The sequence below is a fragment of the Macrobrachium nipponense genome, chromosome 9 (assembly GCF_015104395.2).
Source record: "Macrobrachium nipponense isolate FS-2020 chromosome 9, ASM1510439v2, whole genome shotgun sequence".
NCBI lineage: Eukaryota > Metazoa > Arthropoda > Malacostraca > Decapoda > Palaemonidae > Macrobrachium > Macrobrachium nipponense.
In genome coordinates, this window is record NC_061110.1 from 53590596 (window position 1) to 53612307 (window position 21712).

Sequence of the window (21712 nt, forward strand, 5' to 3'; positions counted from 1 at the left end):
TAACTGAATGGACAGTAACATCATTAAGAAATACATAAAAAAGCAAAATGAAAAGCATTACACAAAATTATAGGCTAATGTTAAACCCTTCAGTATTTTAGCTATGATAAGATTGTCTACTTTATACAAATTGAACAATCTTATCATAGTATGTAAAATAGTGAAGAGTTTTAACATTATTCTTTGATTTTGTGTACTACAGTAATACCCCGAACTTATGTGATTCGAGTTGCACAAATTCACAGTAGCACGAACTTTTCTTTGGAACCTAACTAATTATGATACGCAAGTTCCTCAAATAGTGCAAACATTTGCAAATTCTCCAGAAACACTGCAAAACCCTGCAAAAGTGTTTTAATTTATTATGTAAATTTTTAAGTTTTAAAGCCTTTCTGTTTAAAATCTTTATTAAAAATGTATCATTTTTATTTTTGTACATGCATAAATAGGATAGAAAGGTAATTACAGCACCTACAGTTAGTGCTTATACATACTTTTTTAGTTTTCAAGTTTTAAAGTGTAAAATCAGTATGGAGATTCTGTGTATGGTATATTTATATTTTTGAAAATGTATACAAAGGCAGTACGATATTCACAGTGTTTGTTATTGTATAAAACCATGGTCAACTAGTAAAACATATCAGAGACAACAGAGTTGTTGTTCTGTGAAAATTACTTTTTTAACCTTGGAGAAAAGTACTGGTACAATCTGTATATACTGTGTTATGTAATTACAGCACATACAGTTAATGTACTTTCAGATGTGATCCCATTCTCACTTTTGAAAGATGATACCCCTCCAGAGTTTTACCTCACATGATGTACATTTTTCTGTCTCTCTTTCTCATAGTTAACCCTCAAGCTAGTACATGATTTTAAATTGATTGAATTTTGCCCTCACCCTTTGCAAACATTATGTATGTACATACATGTTTTTTTATTTCATTGAATTGTGTACCTACCTTCATTATAACAGACTTATGAAGTTTACCGAGTGACGTAAAGAAAACTTTTACCCTTTGGGAAAATATCATCCCATGAATTGGGGTAACATTAGTATACGTACGAAAATGGATATGTATGTACATAGTAGTTCCTGTAACTAATTTTACACCAATCAGTTATTTCTTTTTTAAGGGTAATGTATTAAACTAAATTTTAAATCAAATTACAGTAACTTTAATTCAATTTAAAAGTTAGCTTAATACTTAGGGTGCATGATTAGGGTCATATTTAGTGTTCAAATGGTGCATGATTAGGGTCATATTTAGTGTTCAAATTCTAGAAGTAAGCATTTATTAGCATTTTTAGAAACCGTCCCAAACTTACACGAAACTTCCCCTTATGCGAGGGGGTCTGGAACCTAACCTTGTGTAAGTTCAGGGTACAGGCAATCCTCCGGTTACAATGAGGTTTCCGTTTTTGAGACGCGTCGTAAGCCAAAAATCACCGTAAGCCAAAATATCGTCAAAAATCATAAGAAAACCTTACTTTTAATGCTTTGGGTGCATTAAAAAGTATGTAAACTGCATTCCTATAGCATTTTTCATCAAAAAAGCCTTCAACTTTTGAATATTTTTCATTTTTGGAGACATGTGTCTTCTGCCAGATTGGTGTTGTAAGTGGCGTAACCCTGGAACATGGAACAAGTGCCGTAAACCTGGAAATAATGTCTGATAAATATAATGGAAAAGCACTGTAACCTCGGAACGTCGTAAGCTGGGGACTGCCTGTGTTACTGTACTTGTCATTTTGCTTTTTTATGTATTTTTTAATGTTACTATTCATTCAGTTATTTTAATATTACTTGTCATTTTCTTTTACTGGTGATGTCTTTTTATGTATGTTCTTATTGACGTTAATATTGTTGCTAGTATTCATAATTGTGAATTCAGCCGTTTTATAAACTAGTTGACAAGTAGTCAGTTTTTTTATTTCTGTAAGTAATGGGGTCATTGGACAATTCCTTTCCTTCTTTTGACTTGTGGTGTTGAGTAGTTAAGTGATCTAGACGGATATTGTTTCTGTTTGTAATGGCCTTATTATACATATTTTTAATATGATTGTTTCTTCACTTTGCTTTTAGGAGAGCTTTCTTGCTTAGTACTTGTTTTGTGTTTGTATTACTTTGTGCCCCGAAGATGTGTTGAATACATAAAAGTACTTTGCACCCTATGTTTTCATTTTAAACTTTCCTAGTGGCTTCAGCCAATAATGGTATACGTACTACGTAGTTGAAAGCTCATGTTTTTTTAAGAATTACAAGTTTATTAATGTAACTAATGCCTTATAAACATATTTCCACACAGCAGCTTAAAACTTTTTCTTTTTTTATTTCTACAACAGTTCAAGGCACATTAAATGAGCTTTTTAATTTTATTTGAATAGTTTACTTTAGTTATTATAAAAAGATATTTGTTTTTACTTAGAGCCTAATTGCTTTGCTTGGTTATATATATTGTTAAGATAAGGTAAAATTTCCTTCTGTTTTCAGAACATCAGAACTGGTTTGGTGTTGATGATGCCATGGGTCCTGTGGCTATTAGCATTAGGAAAGAAAAACTTGAAGATGTCACAGACAATGCTCATAGTTTACCAACATATCAGTACCGTATTATCATTAGAACTGCTGAGGTAATATGATTGGGAATGAGATTTGTTTACAGATGTTGTTAATGTATTTTGAATTTTATGACTGCTTTTTATTAAAAAATTTATCATAACAATCTGAAGAAATGAGTTTGAATTTCTATTTTCAGCTCTATAGCTGTCAAGGAACTGTGTTGGAGGAAAGTCTTGGTAGGCCTAGTGGAGAAAAGGGGAGAGGATCCGGATCACGTGAATTGTTGGAATATGTTTGTCCCCAGCTCTCTGTAGGATCATTACGTTTAGGTCAAGCAACTCCACAAACAGAAGAAGCACTGTTAAGATTAGATGATTTAGGCATTCACAACAAATTTAAGGTACAGTATATTTTTTCTACTATGGAATTCCAGCTACAACCTGAGAATAGAGCATTCTTATGAGATCCGTCTTTTTAAGACTAAAGTAAAAGCCATGTGAAAATTACTTATGAGAGTTCTTAAGCTCAAGACTAAGGTACAAGATAATTCATAAAACTAGAGTCATCACTAACGTTTAAAGTAATTGTGTATGATTACGGTAAGCACACTTTTGATGTAAAGCACACTAATCTCAGAGATCAGACCTTCTGTTTAAGAAGCCGCTGATGATTAAAAGAAAAAATATTTAAATAATAATTAATTTAAGTGACTGAACTAATAAGTAAACAATTTGGTATAAATTTAGCATTTATTTTTAGTTAGAATTATGGTTGTCTGTTTGTGATGAAACAAATTATTTTAACCCTCTTACGCCGAAGGGGTATAATAAAAATCGTCTCCCAAATGCTGGGGCAGTCTCGGAGTGAGCGCCGAAGCGGAAAAAATATTTCAAAAAATCACAGCGCGCTTAGTTTTCAAGATTAAGAGTTCATTTTTGGCTCCTTTTTTTGTCATTGCCTGAAGTTTAGTATGCAATCATCAGAAATGAAAAAAAATATCTTATCATATATAAATAATGCGATATATGATAGCGCGAAAACCAAATTTCATATATAATTGTATTCAAATCGTGCTGTGAGCAAAACGGTTAAAGCTAAGGAGTTAATTTTTTTCATTGTATTGTACACTAAATTGCAATCATTTTGGTATATAACACATTGTAAAACGATCAAAGCAACAGAGAGAAAATATTATCACAAAATGATGCATGAATTCGTAAGTCGTGGACATAAAAAAATATCTTTTTCAAAAATTCACCATAAATCTAAATATTGTTCTAGATAAATTATTGAATATTACTATACTGTAAGAGTTTTAGCTTACAATTTCAGTTTTCGACCATATCGGACGAGTTAAAGTTGATCGAATGTTGAATTTTTTTATATATTTTTTTATATGAAAATGAGAAAAGCTACAACCTTCAATTATTTTTTGTTGCATTCTACATAAAATTGCGCACATTTTCATATATAAAACTCTATGAACACCTAATATGAAACTGAGCAAATATAACTATAATGCGTGTACGCATTCAGAGATTTGCGGCAGAGAACCTGCGCACGAAGGGAAGGAAAGTTTTTTGTTTAAATATTTTGAAAATGAGAAAAGCTACAACCTTCAATTATTTAGTGTTGTATTCTACATGAAATTGCGCACATTTTCACATTTTATAACTTTATGTAACGGCTAATTTAAAATGTTGTAAACATTACGACATTTGCACAAAAAAATGTCTGATTTTTTCGGAACAGTTACCACGCAGACGCAAGGAAAAGGTTTTTTTTTTTTTTTTTTTTTTATTTTTTTTTTTTTTTTTTTTTTTTTTTTTTAAATAAATCACCATAAATCGAAATATTGTGCTGGAGACTTCCAATTTGTTGCAAAATGAAGGTAAATGATTAAATATTACTAGAATATAAGAGTTTTAGCTTACAATTGCATTTTTCGACCATTTTGGTAGAGTCAAAGTTGACCGAAGGTTGAAATTTTGGCACGTCATTATTTATATGAAAATATTTCAAAACTGATAAAAGCTACAACCATGGGTTGTTTTTAGTTGTATTGTGCATGAAATTGCGCACATTTCCATATATAAAACTTTATGTAACGGCAAATTTAAAATGGTGCAAACATTACGACAATCGCACGAAAAAAATTTATCGAAGAGTTACCGCGCGGTACGTAAGGAAAATGTTTTTTTTTTCATAAATTCACCATAAATCAAAATATTGTGCTAGAGACGTCCAATTTGTTGCAAAATGAAGGTAAATGATTGAATATTACTAGAATTTAAGAGTTTTAGCTTACAATTGCATTTTTCGACCATTTTGGTAGAGTTAAAGTTGACCGAAGGTTGGAATTTTGGCACTGATCATTATTTATATGAAAATATTTCAAAACTGATAAAACTGATAAGATACTCAGAAGCTCAAATGCCATTACAGCAGTTCTTCAAGAACATTATCCTAAACAATGCGTATAGTATCAGTAATGAATTCACTGGGCTCATGTAATCAAGGAACACGTGGTCTCTGAGTTATGGTGAGTTTATTTTATGATAAGAATATTGTAAGGTGGAAATATTTTAAGTCAAACTAGGATTTTAATGCACCTAACGTAACATTAGTGTGTACAGTTGAAATGTTGAAACCAATCATCGTAGACTTGCTGCAAGCTACTGTGTATATGTAGGATCATTGAGATGCTCTTTAAAGGTTCAAAAAGATTTCTTGCCGTAGCCTGGATTGCCATCAGGCTAAGAAAGAGTCATATGGCATTTTTCTATACCTGGTCTTCCATCCAGATACCAAGCAATTTCTCTTATTTGATAAAAAGGCTCAGCATTTTTCTTCAAGCTGAAAGTGGCTTCTATTGATGCCAAAGATTTCACAGCATCACTTATTTGCCTTTAATTTTCTCCTCAGAACATTATACTGAATGGGTTCCTTGTTATTAAGCTTCTCCTAATGAATATTATCTTAAATTGGTTCCTGTTATTAAGTTTCTCATAAAGAATATTATCCTGAATGGGTTCATTCTTATTAAGTTTCTCCTCAAGAACATTATCCTCAATTGGTTCCTTGTAATTAAGTTTCTCCTGAAGAACATTATTGTGAATGGGTTATGTGAATGGGTTCCTTGTTTTATTAAGTTTCTCTTTAAGAACAATATCTTGAGAAGGTACCTTGCAATTAAGTTTCGTGTCAAAAACATTATCCTGAATGGGTTCCTTGTAATTCAAGTTTCTCTTCAAAAACATTATCCTGAATGGGTTCGTTGCAATTAATTTTCTCCTTAAGAACATTATCCTGAATGGGTTCCTTGTAATTCAAGTTTCTCTTCAAAAACATTATCCTGAATGGGTTCGTTCCAATTAATTTTCTCCTTAAGAACATTATCCTGAATGGGTTCGTTGCAATTAAGTTTCTCCGTAAGAATGTTATCCTGAATGGGTTTCTTGCAATTAAGATTCTTGACAAAAATATCATCCTGAATGGGTTACTTGTTACTGAGTTTCTCCTCAAGAACATTGTCCTGAATGGTATCCTTTCTCCTCAAGAATATTATCCTGAATGGGTTCCTTGTTATTGAGTTTCTCAATAACATCCATAATGTTTTCCTTCTTATTAAGTTTATCCTCAAGAATATTATCCTGAATGGGTTCCATGTTATTAAGTTTCTCCTCAAGAACATATCATGAATGGGATTCCTTGTTGAGTTCCTTGTTATTTATTTTCTCCTCAAGAACATTATGCTCAAGGGATCCGTTGCAATTAAGTTTCTCCACGAGAAACAATTATCCTGAATGGGTTCCTGTTATTTAAGTTTCTCCTTAAGATACTATCCTGATGCAATTATCTTAATGAACAGATATTGTGGGCATGGATAACAAGCTTAAAAGCAAGCGGGCAAATCCCCCCCACATAAACTTAATCCAGCTGCCCAACTCACCCTCCGTCACACTTTCCTCTTTACACTACGGAATATGCAAGACAATTGACCTACACACACACACACACACACACACACACACGTACTCACCCAACTGCAGATACTCAGGGGTATGCTGTGCTGTCCGCTCGTTGAGGTCATTGAGACACTAACAACAAGAAGACAGCAACCAAGAACCACAACCCCACAACGCAAAACCAAGGAACACCAAGGACCACAACCACAACACAACACCCAAGGACCATAACCCAACAAAAAACAAGGAATATAACCACAACAAAAGACCACTGCACAAACAATCACCAACCACACAAAAAACAACACACATACCCACTAACAACACTAAAGAAATCAACAGAACAGCACAACAACCCTCAACACTCACAACCACACCAAGAAACCTCAACAGCTCCCCAACAACAACCCTCACCATAACAACTCACAAAACTCACAAGTACAACAAATCTAACAATACAAGCACAACAACTCTTAAGCAACAATATGAAACTAAACAAAACAAATAACAAATCAATAACACAACTCGACTGACTTTCAGCTCCTTCAAGACTGTTGTCGACACTACTATCACCAGCTCTCACCAAAGACTAACCAAAAACTCACTCAAAACACAGAACTCTAAATTCCAACAGCACCAGCAGACAACCCAGAACTCACCAACAGCCAATTCAATCGTTAACCATCCAACCACCAGTTACTCTCTCTCTCTCTCTCTCTCTCTCTCTCTCTCTCTCTCTCTCTCTCTCTCTCTCTCTCTCTCAGACATTGTCAAATGGAACTCCATAACTCCTCCATAATATGCTCACATGAGTAGTAATAACAGGTTTTGAGTGGTTGAAGGATTTACTTGTGGTAAGTAACAATATTATGCACCGTTGATATGGGGGAATGGGTGGGAAAGAGGTGCCATTATTTCTATACCCCATAAATTCACTAATGGCATGTTTAAACTAGTTGAGATAAAGTGGTCACCTCATGACAGTTGTGTACTTGACTTCAGGAAGAGATGTGCTGCCTCCCTCTCTCTCTCACATGATGTCTTATTATATATTTACTCATAAATATAACCAGGAGTTGCTGTTGGTTTTACTTCTTACCTTTTGTGATAACATGTCGGTTATAATTGTAATTTTGCAAATAAAAGTGCAAAGAAATATTAGGAAAGACATGTATAATCCCAAAAAGTTACTGCGATTTCGATCTCAATAAATTTACGTAAATATTTTACAATTTTTAAATATATGACAGATTTCACTCTTATGAAACATATTATGGCCTTAGTGTATGCGATAATCGCATTTTTGCATTGAAATAAAAGATAAATATGGAGTATGCTAGGTTGCCAGTTAGTGAATTTTGAACGAAATCCTATGGAGTCATGTCGCATGAGATTTGAGCATCACTGTACATAATAGTTTATAATATGATACAGTAATTCATATTTCATTGAGAGAGAGAGAGAGCAGCTTGGGATGAGCGTAACTGTTGAATAGCTTGAGAGAGCAGCTTAGGACGAGAATACTGTCACTAGCTTAAAATAACAAATGAAATTTGTATTTTAAATATTTTTATGGTGATAAGAAATGAACCATGGATAGTGATAAGATTCTTTTGTATACTGTTATCAATGTGTATAATCATTGAGTCAACTATAGAAGTTGTATTGAAGCACAGTTTTCGTAATCACAGAATAATAGATCAGTATTATAGTTTTTTTCTGTAAGTGATGAGAGAGAGAGAGAGAAAATTTGCTATTTACATTCATAGTATATGAAAATTTGTAAATGAGTCTGTCCTAAAAATGCATTTAATCACGAAAAGAAGAAGAAAACACAGTAATTAGTGAATCTTGCTCGTACCAACGAGACTAGGTTTGGTGACGTCACGGTGGTCATAGGTATTTTTTTCGTGAATGAATTTACATTTGTGATAAAAAAAATAGTTACTGTACTGCTTAGAGTACCATACTGGAATATTAATGTAATCACATCAAAATAAAGTAATCATTGCATGCTGTAAACATGTAAAGTGTATTTTTGTCTTGAAAAATGCATTCCCCAAGGAATTATTCCTTGAAGAGGCTTTTTATTATGAAGATATGCCAATAATATATAAGATATGCATTTTATTATGAATATATGACAATAATATATAAAGTAAAAATGGTTTTATTACGTTTACGCTTCGTCGCCGATCACAAACAACAATACGATAATCTATGACAATTATCGTTTGTATGACTGCAGTGTTCATCGAAGTTGATTACGTTATACCAAAACAATAAATGAAGTTCGAATTGAAAATTAATGTTTTCCTAAATGTTATAACTACTGTAATTACACTACTACTATTAACATTTCTAAAAGGTTAAGAATGACAAAGGTGCTGTTAAGTGTAACTCGATGTTTACATTTCTGCTGGCCTCTCAACTACAAGTTGATGTCAATGATGTGGAATTATTCCATGAATAGGCTATATATTATGAGGATATGCCAATAATATATAAGGTGAGAATGGTTTTATTACCTTTATTGTCAGTTAATATAATGTGAATCTGTTCATGCATTTGCTGGTTATCGGAACCGGACGAGGCTTAGCCTACAACGGACAAGCCCTGATGCTGGGATTCATACCAGTGATATAGATTGAGAAGTGGTCCAAAGAAAAACCCTTGATTAACTGAATCCGTGATTGCTGATCCGCGACTAAGCGAGGCCCCACTGTATTACTGGCAGTCCCTGGTTATCGGTGGGGTTTCTGTTCTGATGGCCTGATGATAAGCAAAAATTACTGATAACCGAAAATCTGCGATTTATGGTGCTAATGGCACCAATAATTAGTTAATGGTGCCTCTGTTAGGTATATATCAGCACCATAACTATTATGGGCACTGACATCGGTGCTGCAATTTTTGGCACTAGACAAGTCCCATAAAACCAGATCGCCAATAACCGGGGGACTGCCTGTATTATTATTATTATTATTATTATTATTATTATTATTGATTATTATTATTATTATTATTATTATTATTAATTATTATTATTATTATTGTTGTTATTGTTATTATTATTATTGTTGTTGTTGTTGTCATTATTATTATTATTATTATTATTATTATTATTATTATTATTATTATTATTATTATTCAAAAGATGAACTATTCACATGGAACAAGCCTACAAGGGCTATTGACTTGAAATTCAAGCTTCCATGGAATATGGTGTTCATTAGAAAGAAGTAACAGAAGGTAAATGAAAGTACAAGAAGAAGAGATGACTTAATAAAAAAGAAAAAATGAATTAACAAGTAAAGAAATACGTAAATAGACAAAAATTGGAGTAAATTGTTATAATGCAAGGATGATAAGGCTGCAATGCATTGCAGCTTCGCTAGAACTTTTAAGTTTCAGTTGCATGATATCATAAGGGAGACCATTCCACAGTCCAACTGTATGAGAAATTAAGGACCTCTGGAACTGAGTAGTTTGACAGTGAGGCACATTTACCGCTTATGGAAGGCCATGTAACCTAACAAATTGCATTGATTTTATCAGTGTTATAAATATGTGAAGCCAAATGTAGAAACCTAACTTTATACAACATGACACTTTCACAAGCACACGGTGCGAGTCAAAGTTACAAATAGATAGTGTTAAAAGCTCAGGCTCATTAGCAGAGTCCCATCCACTTGAAGGGTACGATGATGGGGTAAGTCTGTACAAGGTCTGCTAATCAATAGTGTTCATTTTACCAGAGTTCAGCCTTGTACCTGACTGACTGCACCTTTCACTAAACTGGTCTATGTCACGACTGAGACTAAGGGCAGTTTCATTTCTCATAAGGGGAAACTATTCCACTCACAAGTATTGTATCACCGGCATACTGAGCAATTGTGTTTCCCAAGCCAACTATATCACTTGTATGGTACACTAAGATATAAACAGTGGACCAAGAACACTACCTACCCTTCGAAACTCCAGACACAATAGGCCTGGGTTTATTAAAGATCCTATCAACAGAAACTTGCTGCTGCCGATCTGTAAGGAGATCTTGAAGTAAAGAGTATTAATTATTGAAGTGCTTTGGAATTAAAGGGTAGGATGCACCTTATGCTCACAGATTATGTGTAAAACATGTTTTCATAGTTCATACAAGTACTAGCTAAGTCTTTTAGAGTGCTTAGAAATTAAAGGGTAAGTTTTTGCCCTTTATCTTAGGTGTAAAGTTTTATTAATATACTGAACCACCATTCAGGTCTATTAAAGAATGTCTGTTCTTTCTCAGATTGGTGTGCTATATTGTCGTGCTGGTCAGACAACTGAAGAGGAAATGTACAATAATGAGAGTGCAGGTCCAGCATTTTCTGAATTTTTAGAGATTTTAGGACAGCGAGTTAGATTAAAAGATTTTGATAAATACCGTGGAGGTTTAGATCGTAAAAGTAAGTATAGAACTTTGACTCTTGTTTGCACTATATTATTTAGATTTCAGGTTTACTGTATTACATAAGATTATTTACAGATATGTTGAGTGATTAGTTCTTGTTGGATTTGGACTGCAATATAGATATTTTTCTCTGGTAGCCTTCAGTCAGTCTTGGAGGAGAAAACTGAAAAGTTGCTGCTTCATCAATCCTATGGAAAGAATTTGTTTAGAGTTAAATTTTTTTATGTGCTGAACTCTCATGTCAGTAGTTTTGACTTCTTTCTCACATTATTAATATTTAACTACTGCATGTTAAATAAAGCTATCAAGCTATAAATACTTCTATTGAATCCATGCATGTTTGATAAAAAATATCTGAAAAATTACTTATTTCTAATTTTTGTTGCTGATCTGTTGCGCAAACAATTGTTAAGACTCACTTTTGCGTAGTGTAGTTGACCATTGATAACATTTAGCCTTTTAAAGTCTTTGTAATTCCACCTGTACCACCCTTCCAAATTTGGTTTATCCTTACTTCTATATATGTTTTTTTCAAATTTACAGCCATATTTACCAGTATACAGTTTGTACCCAATAAATTCTTTAGCAGAATGAACCATTTTCTATTTTGCAGTCATCGTTAATCGACATCCTTATCATGATTGTTTTTCCAAATTCCCCTCTCAGAATATGTATTTTTCATTACCATCTTTAAGAAGACTTCGGGGCTGTGGTCTAATAATTAATGAACACTGGGTGGTACAGCCTACAAAACACCTGGGAATTGGTGTAGCAGTCACGTGAAATCTGTCTCATTCTCTCCTCACTCTCATGCTATTCATTATTTCCTTGTAAGTTTTGACGAAGGAAACACTGTAGTAATGGCCATCATTATTGAAGTAGTGTAAATCATCTAATTCACACATACATTCTCAATTCACTTGTCATTTATGTGTAAATTATAGTAAAGAACTGTCTGTCATTGACTGTTTACATCCTCTTCATCTCTTGTTGTGTATTGTTATTGTATTAAAAGTTTTGGCAGAGTTAGTATCCCTCAATAAAAGTTTCAGCAAATGATGAACACCTGCTGAAACTCGTAGCTTATAACTTACTTCAGATGATGTAAGAATTTTGTAAAGTTTTGTATGCCATGCCAAATGAATAATTGTTGTAATAATGTAGAGATAGTATGTAAACGCAAGTATGAAACAGTAGCAACTCGCTTGGTCTAAAATGAGCCGATAAATGCGCATAAACGCACATGCAGTCTGTGTTGCACTGTTTTTTTGTGTTTTTATCTTACCTTTCGGTTAGTGTTGCGTTCATTACTGTATTTAACAGCTTTTAGAACTTGCCATTCAACAATATTAACCTTCTTAAGATATTGAACATAATTTGTATTAAACCCACTCTGCCTAACATTCATCACTTATAAAGAATATAAATTACTTAAAAAATTTGTTATTTCATATAAATAACTTACCAAATAATTACATAGCTATATTTCCCACTCGCGCAGCAGCAGCTTCAATAAAAAAATCACAGTAATGCCTCTGTTTTTGTGTAGCTGACTACCCACCCCACCCCCCTGCTATCGGGGAACAATAGAAACAAAGCAGAAACACTTTTCTTCTGGCCTTTGACATAATATCGAATGTTTGCAGCAGCTGCTGGTGATTTGTTTCATTGGTATTTTGGGTCTTACCTTTCTGGGCTTCAGTGAAGTAGTATCCACTTATTTGTGTAGCCTCAAGCTTTGTCAGCTTAGTTCAAATTGTTTTATACCTGATTTTGTGATTTATTATGTTGGACTCTTAGTACCTCCACCATTAGGGAGGGTTTTAAGATCAGTTTTTGTACATGGAGCTTACCCAGCAGATATATACTTAGCTATAGACTCCGTCGTCCCCGACAGAAATTCGAATTTCGCGGCACGCGCTGCAGGTAGGTCAGGTGTCTACCGCCCTGCCGCTGGTGGCAGGAATAGGAACGATTAACCGTTCTAGAACCAGATTTTCTCTTGTCGCGGTAGTGTCAACATACGTGTTGTTGCTACCTCCTGACTTGATTTTCGTTTTTTCATCGCCATCGACCTTCTGGGCTGTCTTTTGCAGGGAAGTACTGGGTCTTTGGTTTGGCATACGCTTTTATTAACTTTTTAATGAATTTGGCTTCGAAATTTCGAAGAATATATTACGTGAAACTACCGAATTTTCGGTAGACACTTATATTTTGCAATAAGGGAAATATTGATTTTTTTTTTCACTAATACGTGTATAAGTGTTAGAATTTGATGAAGGAAATATAAGATCTAACTTCCTACTTTAGGAAGTCAGAAAGCATATAACTAGATACGCTTCCTTTAGAACTTTAAGAGCTCTCGTACTACCGAGGCAGTTAGAGTATTGACAATTCTAGTAGTTGTTGCATCCTCATCACCTTCTTACTCCACAGAATCTACAAATTCATATGTGCAAATTTGAAGATAAATGGATGGGAGCTCAAAAGGCGAGCTCTAAAAAGGTAAGAAAAGTGAATATAGTGTTCCCAGTGCAATGGAGGGTTGCGTCTGGATCAGGCTTCCGTAGCGCTTCCAGGCCTAGACCTCTTCCAAACTCCCAGACCCAGTGGAGGAGGAAAGTCGACAGCCGCAGGAAGGTTAGGGAGAACCCCCACCGGTCAGAGTCCCCTCGGCAGGTTCTGTAGAAACTTCCCAGACTGCCAAGGATAGCCATTGATAGGACAATCCTTAAAAAAGTGCGTCTCTTCATCTTACATCCGAAAAGACGAAGAATGTAGGTTTGGAGTGATCTAGCGCGTTCTCTGAAAACTAAGAGAACACTGAGCAGAGCCAGCCGCTGCCAGGAAGCCGCGTTCCAGCAAGCTAGCGTGAGGTACGTTTCCTATAGCCAGCAGCGAGCGCGTTCCAGCTAACAGACTAGCGCGAGCCGCGTTCCTACAACCAAACGCGAGCCGCGTTCTAGAAAATTTTTCTTGGCGCAAGGCGCCTTCAAAGAGACGAAGCGCCAGCCTGGCGCAAATTGCGCCAGAAAAACAGACGGCTAGAGCAAGGAGCCTTACAGTAGAGTGGCAATCAGAACGATCCTTCCATTGAACGTTTCCCCGGGCAAGAGCTCTTTCTAAAAAGCGTCTAGTAGGCGCTCGGAACTGTCAGGGCGCACGGGAAGGGACCTTCCACGCAAGCGGAACGTTCCAGGAGCGAGTCTCCTTTCTAGCGTGCGAACATTCCAGGCGCTAGGTGCAAGGATCCAGGCGCCAGAATATCCTTTCTCTATCTGCCTCGGCAGGGAAAGAAGGTAGTAGAGTATCTGCTGTATGAGAATACGATACGGCAAATCATAAGCACATACCGTAGTTAACTTCTTTGCTGAGCAACTCAATTACCAGTATCCTTCCAGGAATTTCCTATAGGAAGGACTACGCTTAAAGGGATTGTTAAGACAACACCGACTTAGCTTCTAGATTTATCGAAGTCTTGTTTTTCGCTTAGATATGCATTATAAGAACTTCCTGAAGTTCGATAATAATGTTATAATAAGATTTCCTTTATTAACAAATGGAAGTAGCCTGGCAAAGCTCCTGGAAAGAAGTGAAGGGCCAGTCGGCTAACGAGACTGCTCTCGCTTAGACACCAACGCAGTATCATGTAGGTGTCGGTCATGAGTGGGCGGTAACATGTCTCTCTCCTGCGGGTATGGAATGAATAACCGTGTCTCTCCCCTACAATCGTGGTTTTAGCCTCGGATTGAGGGGATAGTTAAGCAAACATAAATAAAATATTGTCTGCCTTTTGCTAAGAAGCTTTCAATAAGAAAGATATTACATTTCAATGCTGTTTACCGTAGTAACATTTTTAAAGGATTCTAAAGCAGCGAAACTCTATATTGTATAATGCTCTCATGCTTACGAAAGCATGGGCTTATTAGAGTACATGCTTAGTGAGAAGATGAATGTAGTAGAGAATTCACTTGAAGACTACGGTATGGTCAAGTCTTATGCATACCGAGGTTAACTACAGAATTCCTAGTATCCTTACAAAGGTTTCCTAGATTAATGCTGTTTACCACACAATGTGACAGTATTATAAAGGATTCTAATACGGCAGCGCGCGATATATATAATTCTCTCATCCTTTCGAGAAACGCACACAACCTTTTTAAATTCGGATATTGCTCAAGAGAAGTTTGGGTGAGTCGGATGGGAAACATTCTCTTAGTGGCAGAAGTTGTTTTCCCTGAATGACTATACTACGTATATAAAAAGTTTTTTCCTACTAAGAACGGAATTAACATGTGAAGGATGTTGGGTACCATAAAGGCATAGATGTTATGGCACAAAACCTAAAAAGAACTAGAAGGAAGCGCCAGCCTGGCGCAAATTGTGCCAGAAGCACCATCCAAGATATTTTCTCGTTTTAGCGAGTTATTAACCTAAGAGTCCAGTAGCCTCTCGGACAGCAGGCTCGGTAACGGCAAGATTCGTTCCTGATTTCGTTACCCTTTCATTTAGAATAAAACGAAAAAAGGGGTCCGCTTACAAGGAATGATGAAATGATTTATTTTAATCACTTAGGCCAATTCCACGACTCTCTCATATCGCAAAGAGCATCGAGAATCTCTTTTTTCGCACCCGGTTCGCGTTAACAAAAGAGAACCTATTTGGGAACAGACACGGAACGTAACGATCCTTAAGAGGTTCGATGCAAGATTTTGCATGTCCGTGAGAACCTTCTCGATCGAAGATAATAACTGTTAACGTATGTCTAACATTTATTGAAAAGAGTTGTGAGAACCTGCGGAAAGTCTTCTTCATAGATCTCTTTGTAAGGTAGAAGACGAACAGGCTTCCTTTAGACTGCTTCTTTTTTCCTCGAACCAAGAGAGGTAGCAATATAAGACATCTTTAAATTTAAAGAAGGGGAAATAAACTTTAGCCTTTTTTCCCCTAGTTATAAATTCTTAACAGATATTAAGATAATTGGGCGTCAAAGGAAGAGAGGATGTATGCCTCATTTTGGCCTTAGAGAGGTTGGATTCACAGAAGTCACGTTCTTCTCACAGCATGTTTCGTAAGGCTTTTATAAAGAGTATCTGGATATTCTATCAGAATCTATTATAAATAGACCTATAAAACCTCTCCACTCTGAGTCTGTCCGCGTGCAGACTGACCAGAAGTGGACATGAATGAGAGGTTTTTTCAAGGTAAAATGACAATAGTCATGGCTAAGACATAGAATTGCTGCAGATCGTGTTAGGGAATGAGGAAACTGTCCTCTTCCGATACCTCTGTGAACCACATAGCGAGGTTTTTTTCTTCACTTTCAGAGGGAAGATCCCTATGTAATATATCTGCTATCAAAGAACGCAGTTAAAGGCCATACTCTGTCTCTACAAAGGGAATTAGAGATAACAGAGGATTAAGATCTTCGGGATCTTATACGATATCCCAATACGACAAGAGTAGGATATCATGTACTTCGAATGGGATTTTTTTTTTATTTTTTTTTTTTTTTTGTGGCCACAGATTCCGTGTTCCGACAAAATGGAACTGCTCCTCATCTGACTTCTTTGAGGAAGTTTATGAAGGAATTCTTTGTTTCTCTTAGCCCTAAACGACCAAGAAGACAAGTGAATTTTTGTGGCATTGGAATCTCGCATCAGATTCAATGGAGACTCGGCAATGGGTTCTTGCCAGCATAGTATGTTCTGGCAAAAGAAATAAATCCCTCTATTCCTGACACAACGCTTTCAGAGAGAAGTTTAGTTGCCCAGGCAGGGTACTTACATTTTCATCTACAGAAGAAGAGATGTTTAAAAACGTTTGCCTACAGAGTCTTCGGGTGCGATGAGGGCTCAAAATGCTTCCCAGAAGGTATTAGAAGGATAATAAGAGCTAGAAATCAGGGTTCCGCCCAATTTCAGCTCAGTCTCTCCTTCGACTTCCAGACTCCTTCCCTTCCTTCGGGCAAGGATAGGGAAGATTCTGCAACGAGGAACCTCATCAACATGTAAGAAGAGATCTCGTTAGCAAAAGAAGTGTTCACGAAGGATCCTCCTCGGAGGAAGACTCTTCTCTCTCGTGTTGTTAGATATCCTGTCGTCTACTGGGTGTAGCTGACTAAAATCACCTCCCCTTGCCAGGGGCCAAAACGCAATCAAAGGGGAAGAATTTCTTCCACCCTTCTCCAGTCTCCTGATAAACTATGTGGTTGTTCAGGACTCTCGGACAATGTAGCGCCAGCCAAGCGCCAAATGCCAATACAGGCGAAAAACGCCAGAGGCGGACAGTTCCAAGGAACTCTGTCATGGTCGGATACTGAGAAGGAGCGGGCCTCCCCACCTGGCGCAAATGCGCCAGAGGCGAACAAATCGGACAGATATAAGAGTGTCCGATGTGGACATCGTCAGACAGCCTAGAGACTCTTCCAAGCTCGAAGCTCCAGCAAGTGTGGAGGAGCCAAGCCAGGCGCGAGGCGCCAGCCAGGCTCTAGGAGCCAGCCAGGCTCTAGGAGCCACCAGGCTCTAGGAGCCACCCAGGCTCTAGGAGCCAGCCAGGTCTCTAGGAGCCAGCCGGCTCTAGGAGCCAGCCAGGCTCTAGGAGCCAGCCAGGCTCTAGGAAGCCAGCCAGGCTCTAGGAGCCAGCCATGGCTCTATGGAGCCAGGCCATGGCCGGCCCTAGGAGCCAGCCAGGCTCTAAGGAGCCAACCAGGCTTCTAGGAGCCAACCAGCTCTAGGAGCCGCCAGCTCTCTAGGAGGCCGAGCCCAGGCTCTAGGAGGCCAGCAGGCTCTAAGGAGCCAGGCCGGGCTCTAGAGCCAGCCAGGCTCTAGGAGCCAGCCAGGCTCCAGAAAGCTTCAGCCAGGCGCCATCCAGGTGCCAGGCTCCTTCAAGGCTAGGCTCCAGTCAGGATTGAGGATCCATCCAGACGCAAGGCTCCTTCCAGTAATGAGAGAAACCTAAAGCTCTGTCATGTAAGAGGGCTAGTCCCCATTGATATGATACAGGTAAGGCTCTGCCATGTAAGTGGGTCAGCCCCCATTGGCACGATCCGAGAAGGCTCTGTCGTGTAAGCGGGCTAGCCCCATTGACATGATCCAGAAGGGTTTGTCAGTCATAGGTCCCTACCTCGCTGAAACTCTTGAGGCATGCAGACTCATAGACAGTAATCATGAAGTCTTCTGCCAGGCTCCAGGTGCCTTCCAGGCGCAAGGCCACCAGCCAGACGCAAGCTCCAGCCAGGCGCGAGGCGCTAGCCAGGAAGGAGGAGCCAAAATCAGGCCCAGCCAGGAGCGAGGCGCCAGCCAGGCGCAAGGCGCATCTAGGCGCGAGGCTCCAGCCAGGCTCCTAGGCGCCATTCAGGCAGCAAGGCTCCAGCCATGGCGCGAGGCGCTAGACAGGCGCTAGGAGCCTGCCAAGCGCTAGCCAGGCTCCAGGCTTCACCCAGAAGAGATCTATATCAAAGAACGCCCTGGCCTTCTTTGAGACATTGTGATCTCCTAAGCACTTGATAAGTGCATTGATGATTCCTTCAAACAGCTGAGAATTAAAAGCGCATGAAGTGCGAGCTTTCCGAATTCTTGTTCTTTCCCTAACAATATTGTCATAAGGACATATTAGCTGTCACATACGGAGATGCAACTCTGTGTTGACTTCCCATTATCCGAAGGATGTCAAGATAACCTTCGAGGGATCCTTCTCTCTTGGTTGATACGTGTCTGCGGATACATTGCTGGGATAGGGAGCAGATACTGATCCTTAACTAGTGAGTTAAATTTTATTTAACGTCGTGTTTTTTCTTTGGGTTGTTTGAAAGGAGTTTGTAGATAACTCTTTTCAACCACTTAAGCACCTAACCTCGTGTTAGGATCAGGTGATCGGATCGGTGTTGTGCTCCTTAATTATGCCACTAGGCATAGGCATATTTGTCATGTAAGAGGCTCTGTCGAGTAAATGGATAAGACCCCATCGACAGACCCACCCAAGAACTCTTAGGCCAATAGGTCACCATCCTCGCTGAGGCTACTTGAGGGCGAAAGCAGGATTCCTAGGCATTAGCCATGGAGGCTTCCGCCTGATCAAGTAGGAACCAAGGTTTTATTTATTTATTACCTACAACGTATGTTGTTATGTTGTTTACCTGTCTATTCAGTAAATAGTTGTCTCTTTCCCACCACCAAGGGTGTCAATCAGCTAAGTATATATCTGCTGGGTAAGCTCCATGTACAAAAATGATATTGTTAAGATACAATAAAGTTTTGTACATACTTACCTGGCAGATATATACGATTGATGGCCCACCCAACCTCCCCTCAGGAGACAGGTGGAAGAGAAAATCTGGTTCTAGAACGGTAATCGTTCCTATTCCTGCCACCCAGCGGCGGAGGGGCGGTAGATCACCTGACCTACCTGCAGCGTGTGCCGCGAAATTCGAATTTCTGTCGGGGACGACGGAGTCTATAGCTAAGTATATATCTGCCGGGTAAGTATGTACAAAACTTTATTGTATCTTAACAATATCATTTTACAAAAGCCACTTATTCTTACAGTTTGTTCAAACAGTAGGGGACAGACAAGTTCAAAAGATCAAACATGTGATGAATGCAAAGATTGGGACAATAGGCAGGGGAAGGTGTTAAAATCCCATATAGAGAAGCTTGATAGGGATATGAAGAGGAAGGTTTCCGCTAGAGCCAAAAGTAGGGCTCTAAGCCTAGAACCACACCTGGACCTAGTGTTGTAGATGATCTTGCCATTCCTTTTTCTCCCTGCTTGTCTTCCATCCTCTGTCCCCCTAACATTGTAGTTTCTTCTCCTGTGACTAGCTCACATGTTTCTGACCTTGTAAGTTCGATTTAGTGGTGAATGTTGTGGCTGAATTGGAGTCATCCTTAAAAGTCCTGATGGATAAAGTGCATAGTGTTGTGCCAGGAGGAAGTGGCTGCCCATCCTGCCGGTTCTCATAGATGAAGGTCCCTGTAATACTCCCCTGAAATTGGGAGAAGACAAACCGGAGGTTCATAAGGTATCTATTAATGAGCATCAGTAGTCTTCAGACTCTGAGAATTCCAGTCCTGGCAAGAGGCGCCATTGGCAAATTCCAGGCGAGTCTCATTCTTTAAAGAGGCGCAAGGACGATGTGGACAGCTTTTTGCCTCTTCCGTGTAAGAGAGTTAAGGATCCTCCTCACAGTCCTCAACTGTTTTGCAGTGCTTTGTGCAGTCCTGAGTACTCTTCACCCAAGCATCCCTTAGTCAAGAAACCCCCTTCATCTTTGTCCAGGTCCCCAAAGTCCTCTCTCGAGTGCCAAGCTCCAGTTCCAGCCTACAAGCACCCACTGCTAGCCTACAAGCATTTGGTGCCAGCTGTCAAGCGCCTGCAGTAAAGTGCTTGGTGCCAGCCAAACGCCCTACTCCCTCTTTGTCAGCTTCTATACTCCTGTTTTTTTCCATCTGTCCATCCGCCTCTGGTGATTGTGTATGGTAACACTGCGTCCCGGGCTTCAGATAGTTATATTCAGCTTACATTCAACAATAATAACAATATCCTATTTCGAATATTAATGGTGTAATTCGCATACAGTAAATTATTAAAACACTTTTCAGTTGCAAATGTACACCCAGATATCCTTTTATTGACCTAAAACTACACATAGCGTAACTCTCTAAATCCTGGGACGCAGTGTTACCGCATACGCAAAAAACCACAGGACGGGTGGGACAGATGGAAAAAAATAGAGTATAGTTTCCTCTGCACCTGTGATAAGAGAGATGTCATTGGTGCCCATCAGGTAACAGGTGGTTGACATTCAGGGTTTTCTCCAAAAAAATCCAGTTGTGACCAAACCTAAGAACTTGTATTTGTCCCTGGTGTCTTCAGGTGATGAGCATTTAGTGCAAGAGCCAGCCTCTTCAGCTTATGCATCTCTGCTGAAATATTTCCTGGCGACATTTCTGTTGCACTTCCAGCCTGTGGCACCAGTTTTGCTTGCCTCGACTTTCCTTATGAGAAATCAAACTGATGTCAGTGCTCATCTTCCCAAGATGGTTCTTTCCTCCTCTGAGAAAAGCACTTCAAAGAGGTCAGAGATTGGCTCTTGGTGAAGAGAGAGCAGGGTAAGATTGCCTTTACTTTTCTACCTTCAAGGTTGACAGCCAGGAGAAACCTGTCATACGCTACAGGAGAAGTTCCATCCTTGGGAGCCACTGCTTCCTCCCAGGGAGACTTCTTGAGGCTTATTGACTCAGCAAGCCGTTTAGCTTTTTTGTCGGCAAAGAAAAGTGATATTCGCTACCAATAGAACTGGAATCACCTTTTTAAGAATATATTTAAAGTTCTCAAAGTGTTCAGTTTTCTCAACTGGCCAGTTGTGGCCCTCGCTCAGAAAATCAAGGCCTGCACTGATTTGGCAGGAGACTTCACTGCAGACTGGCTTGGCGCACTGTCGTGCACAGGCAAAGCCATCAGAGACGGCTCCCTAGAGCTTGCAGCTCTTTTTTTTTTCTCTAGGGGTTCTCAAAAATAGAGAATTGTGGTGCTCCTTCACTACTAAAGGAGTAACTTTTATTCAGAAGTCTGCTTTACTATACTCTCCTTGCAACTACCTGTATCTTTTTCCCCAGTCTGTAGTCAAGGAATTAGCTATGGACCGGCAGAAAAATTCAACTTAGAACCTGCTGCCTCAGTACCCTAAAGAGTCAGTCTTTCCACGTCAGTGATAAGCCTTTCATGGGA

At 38.4% G+C, this 21712-nt stretch overlaps 2 protein-coding genes across 5 annotated transcripts in view; one reads left to right on the forward strand and one right to left on the reverse strand.

Moving 5' to 3' along the window:
• Positions 1 to 21712, forward strand: part of LOC135217977 (signal-induced proliferation-associated 1-like protein 2) — a 273679-nt gene that overhangs the window by 90680 nt on the left and 161287 nt on the right. For all 4 annotated transcript variants that reach the window (XM_064254103.1, XM_064254100.1, XM_064254101.1 and 1 more), the window contains exons 4-6: positions 2495 to 2634; positions 2760 to 2963; positions 10820 to 10976. In XM_064254103.1, coding sequence (XP_064110173.1) covers positions 2495 to 2634; positions 2760 to 2963; positions 10820 to 10976 — 501 coding nt within the window. The remainder of the gene's footprint in view (positions 1 to 2494; positions 2635 to 2759; positions 2964 to 10819; positions 10977 to 21712) is intronic.
• The window catches only part of LOC135218583 (signal-induced proliferation-associated 1-like protein 1), a 39017-nt gene continuing 28374 nt past the window's right edge, over positions 11070 to 21712 (reverse strand). The window contains exons 5-6 of the mRNA XM_064254995.1: positions 12319 to 12391; positions 11070 to 11169 (exon numbers count right to left, since the gene is read on the reverse strand). Coding sequence (XP_064111065.1) covers positions 11070 to 11169; positions 12319 to 12391 — 173 coding nt within the window. The remainder of the gene's footprint in view (positions 11170 to 12318; positions 12392 to 21712) is intronic.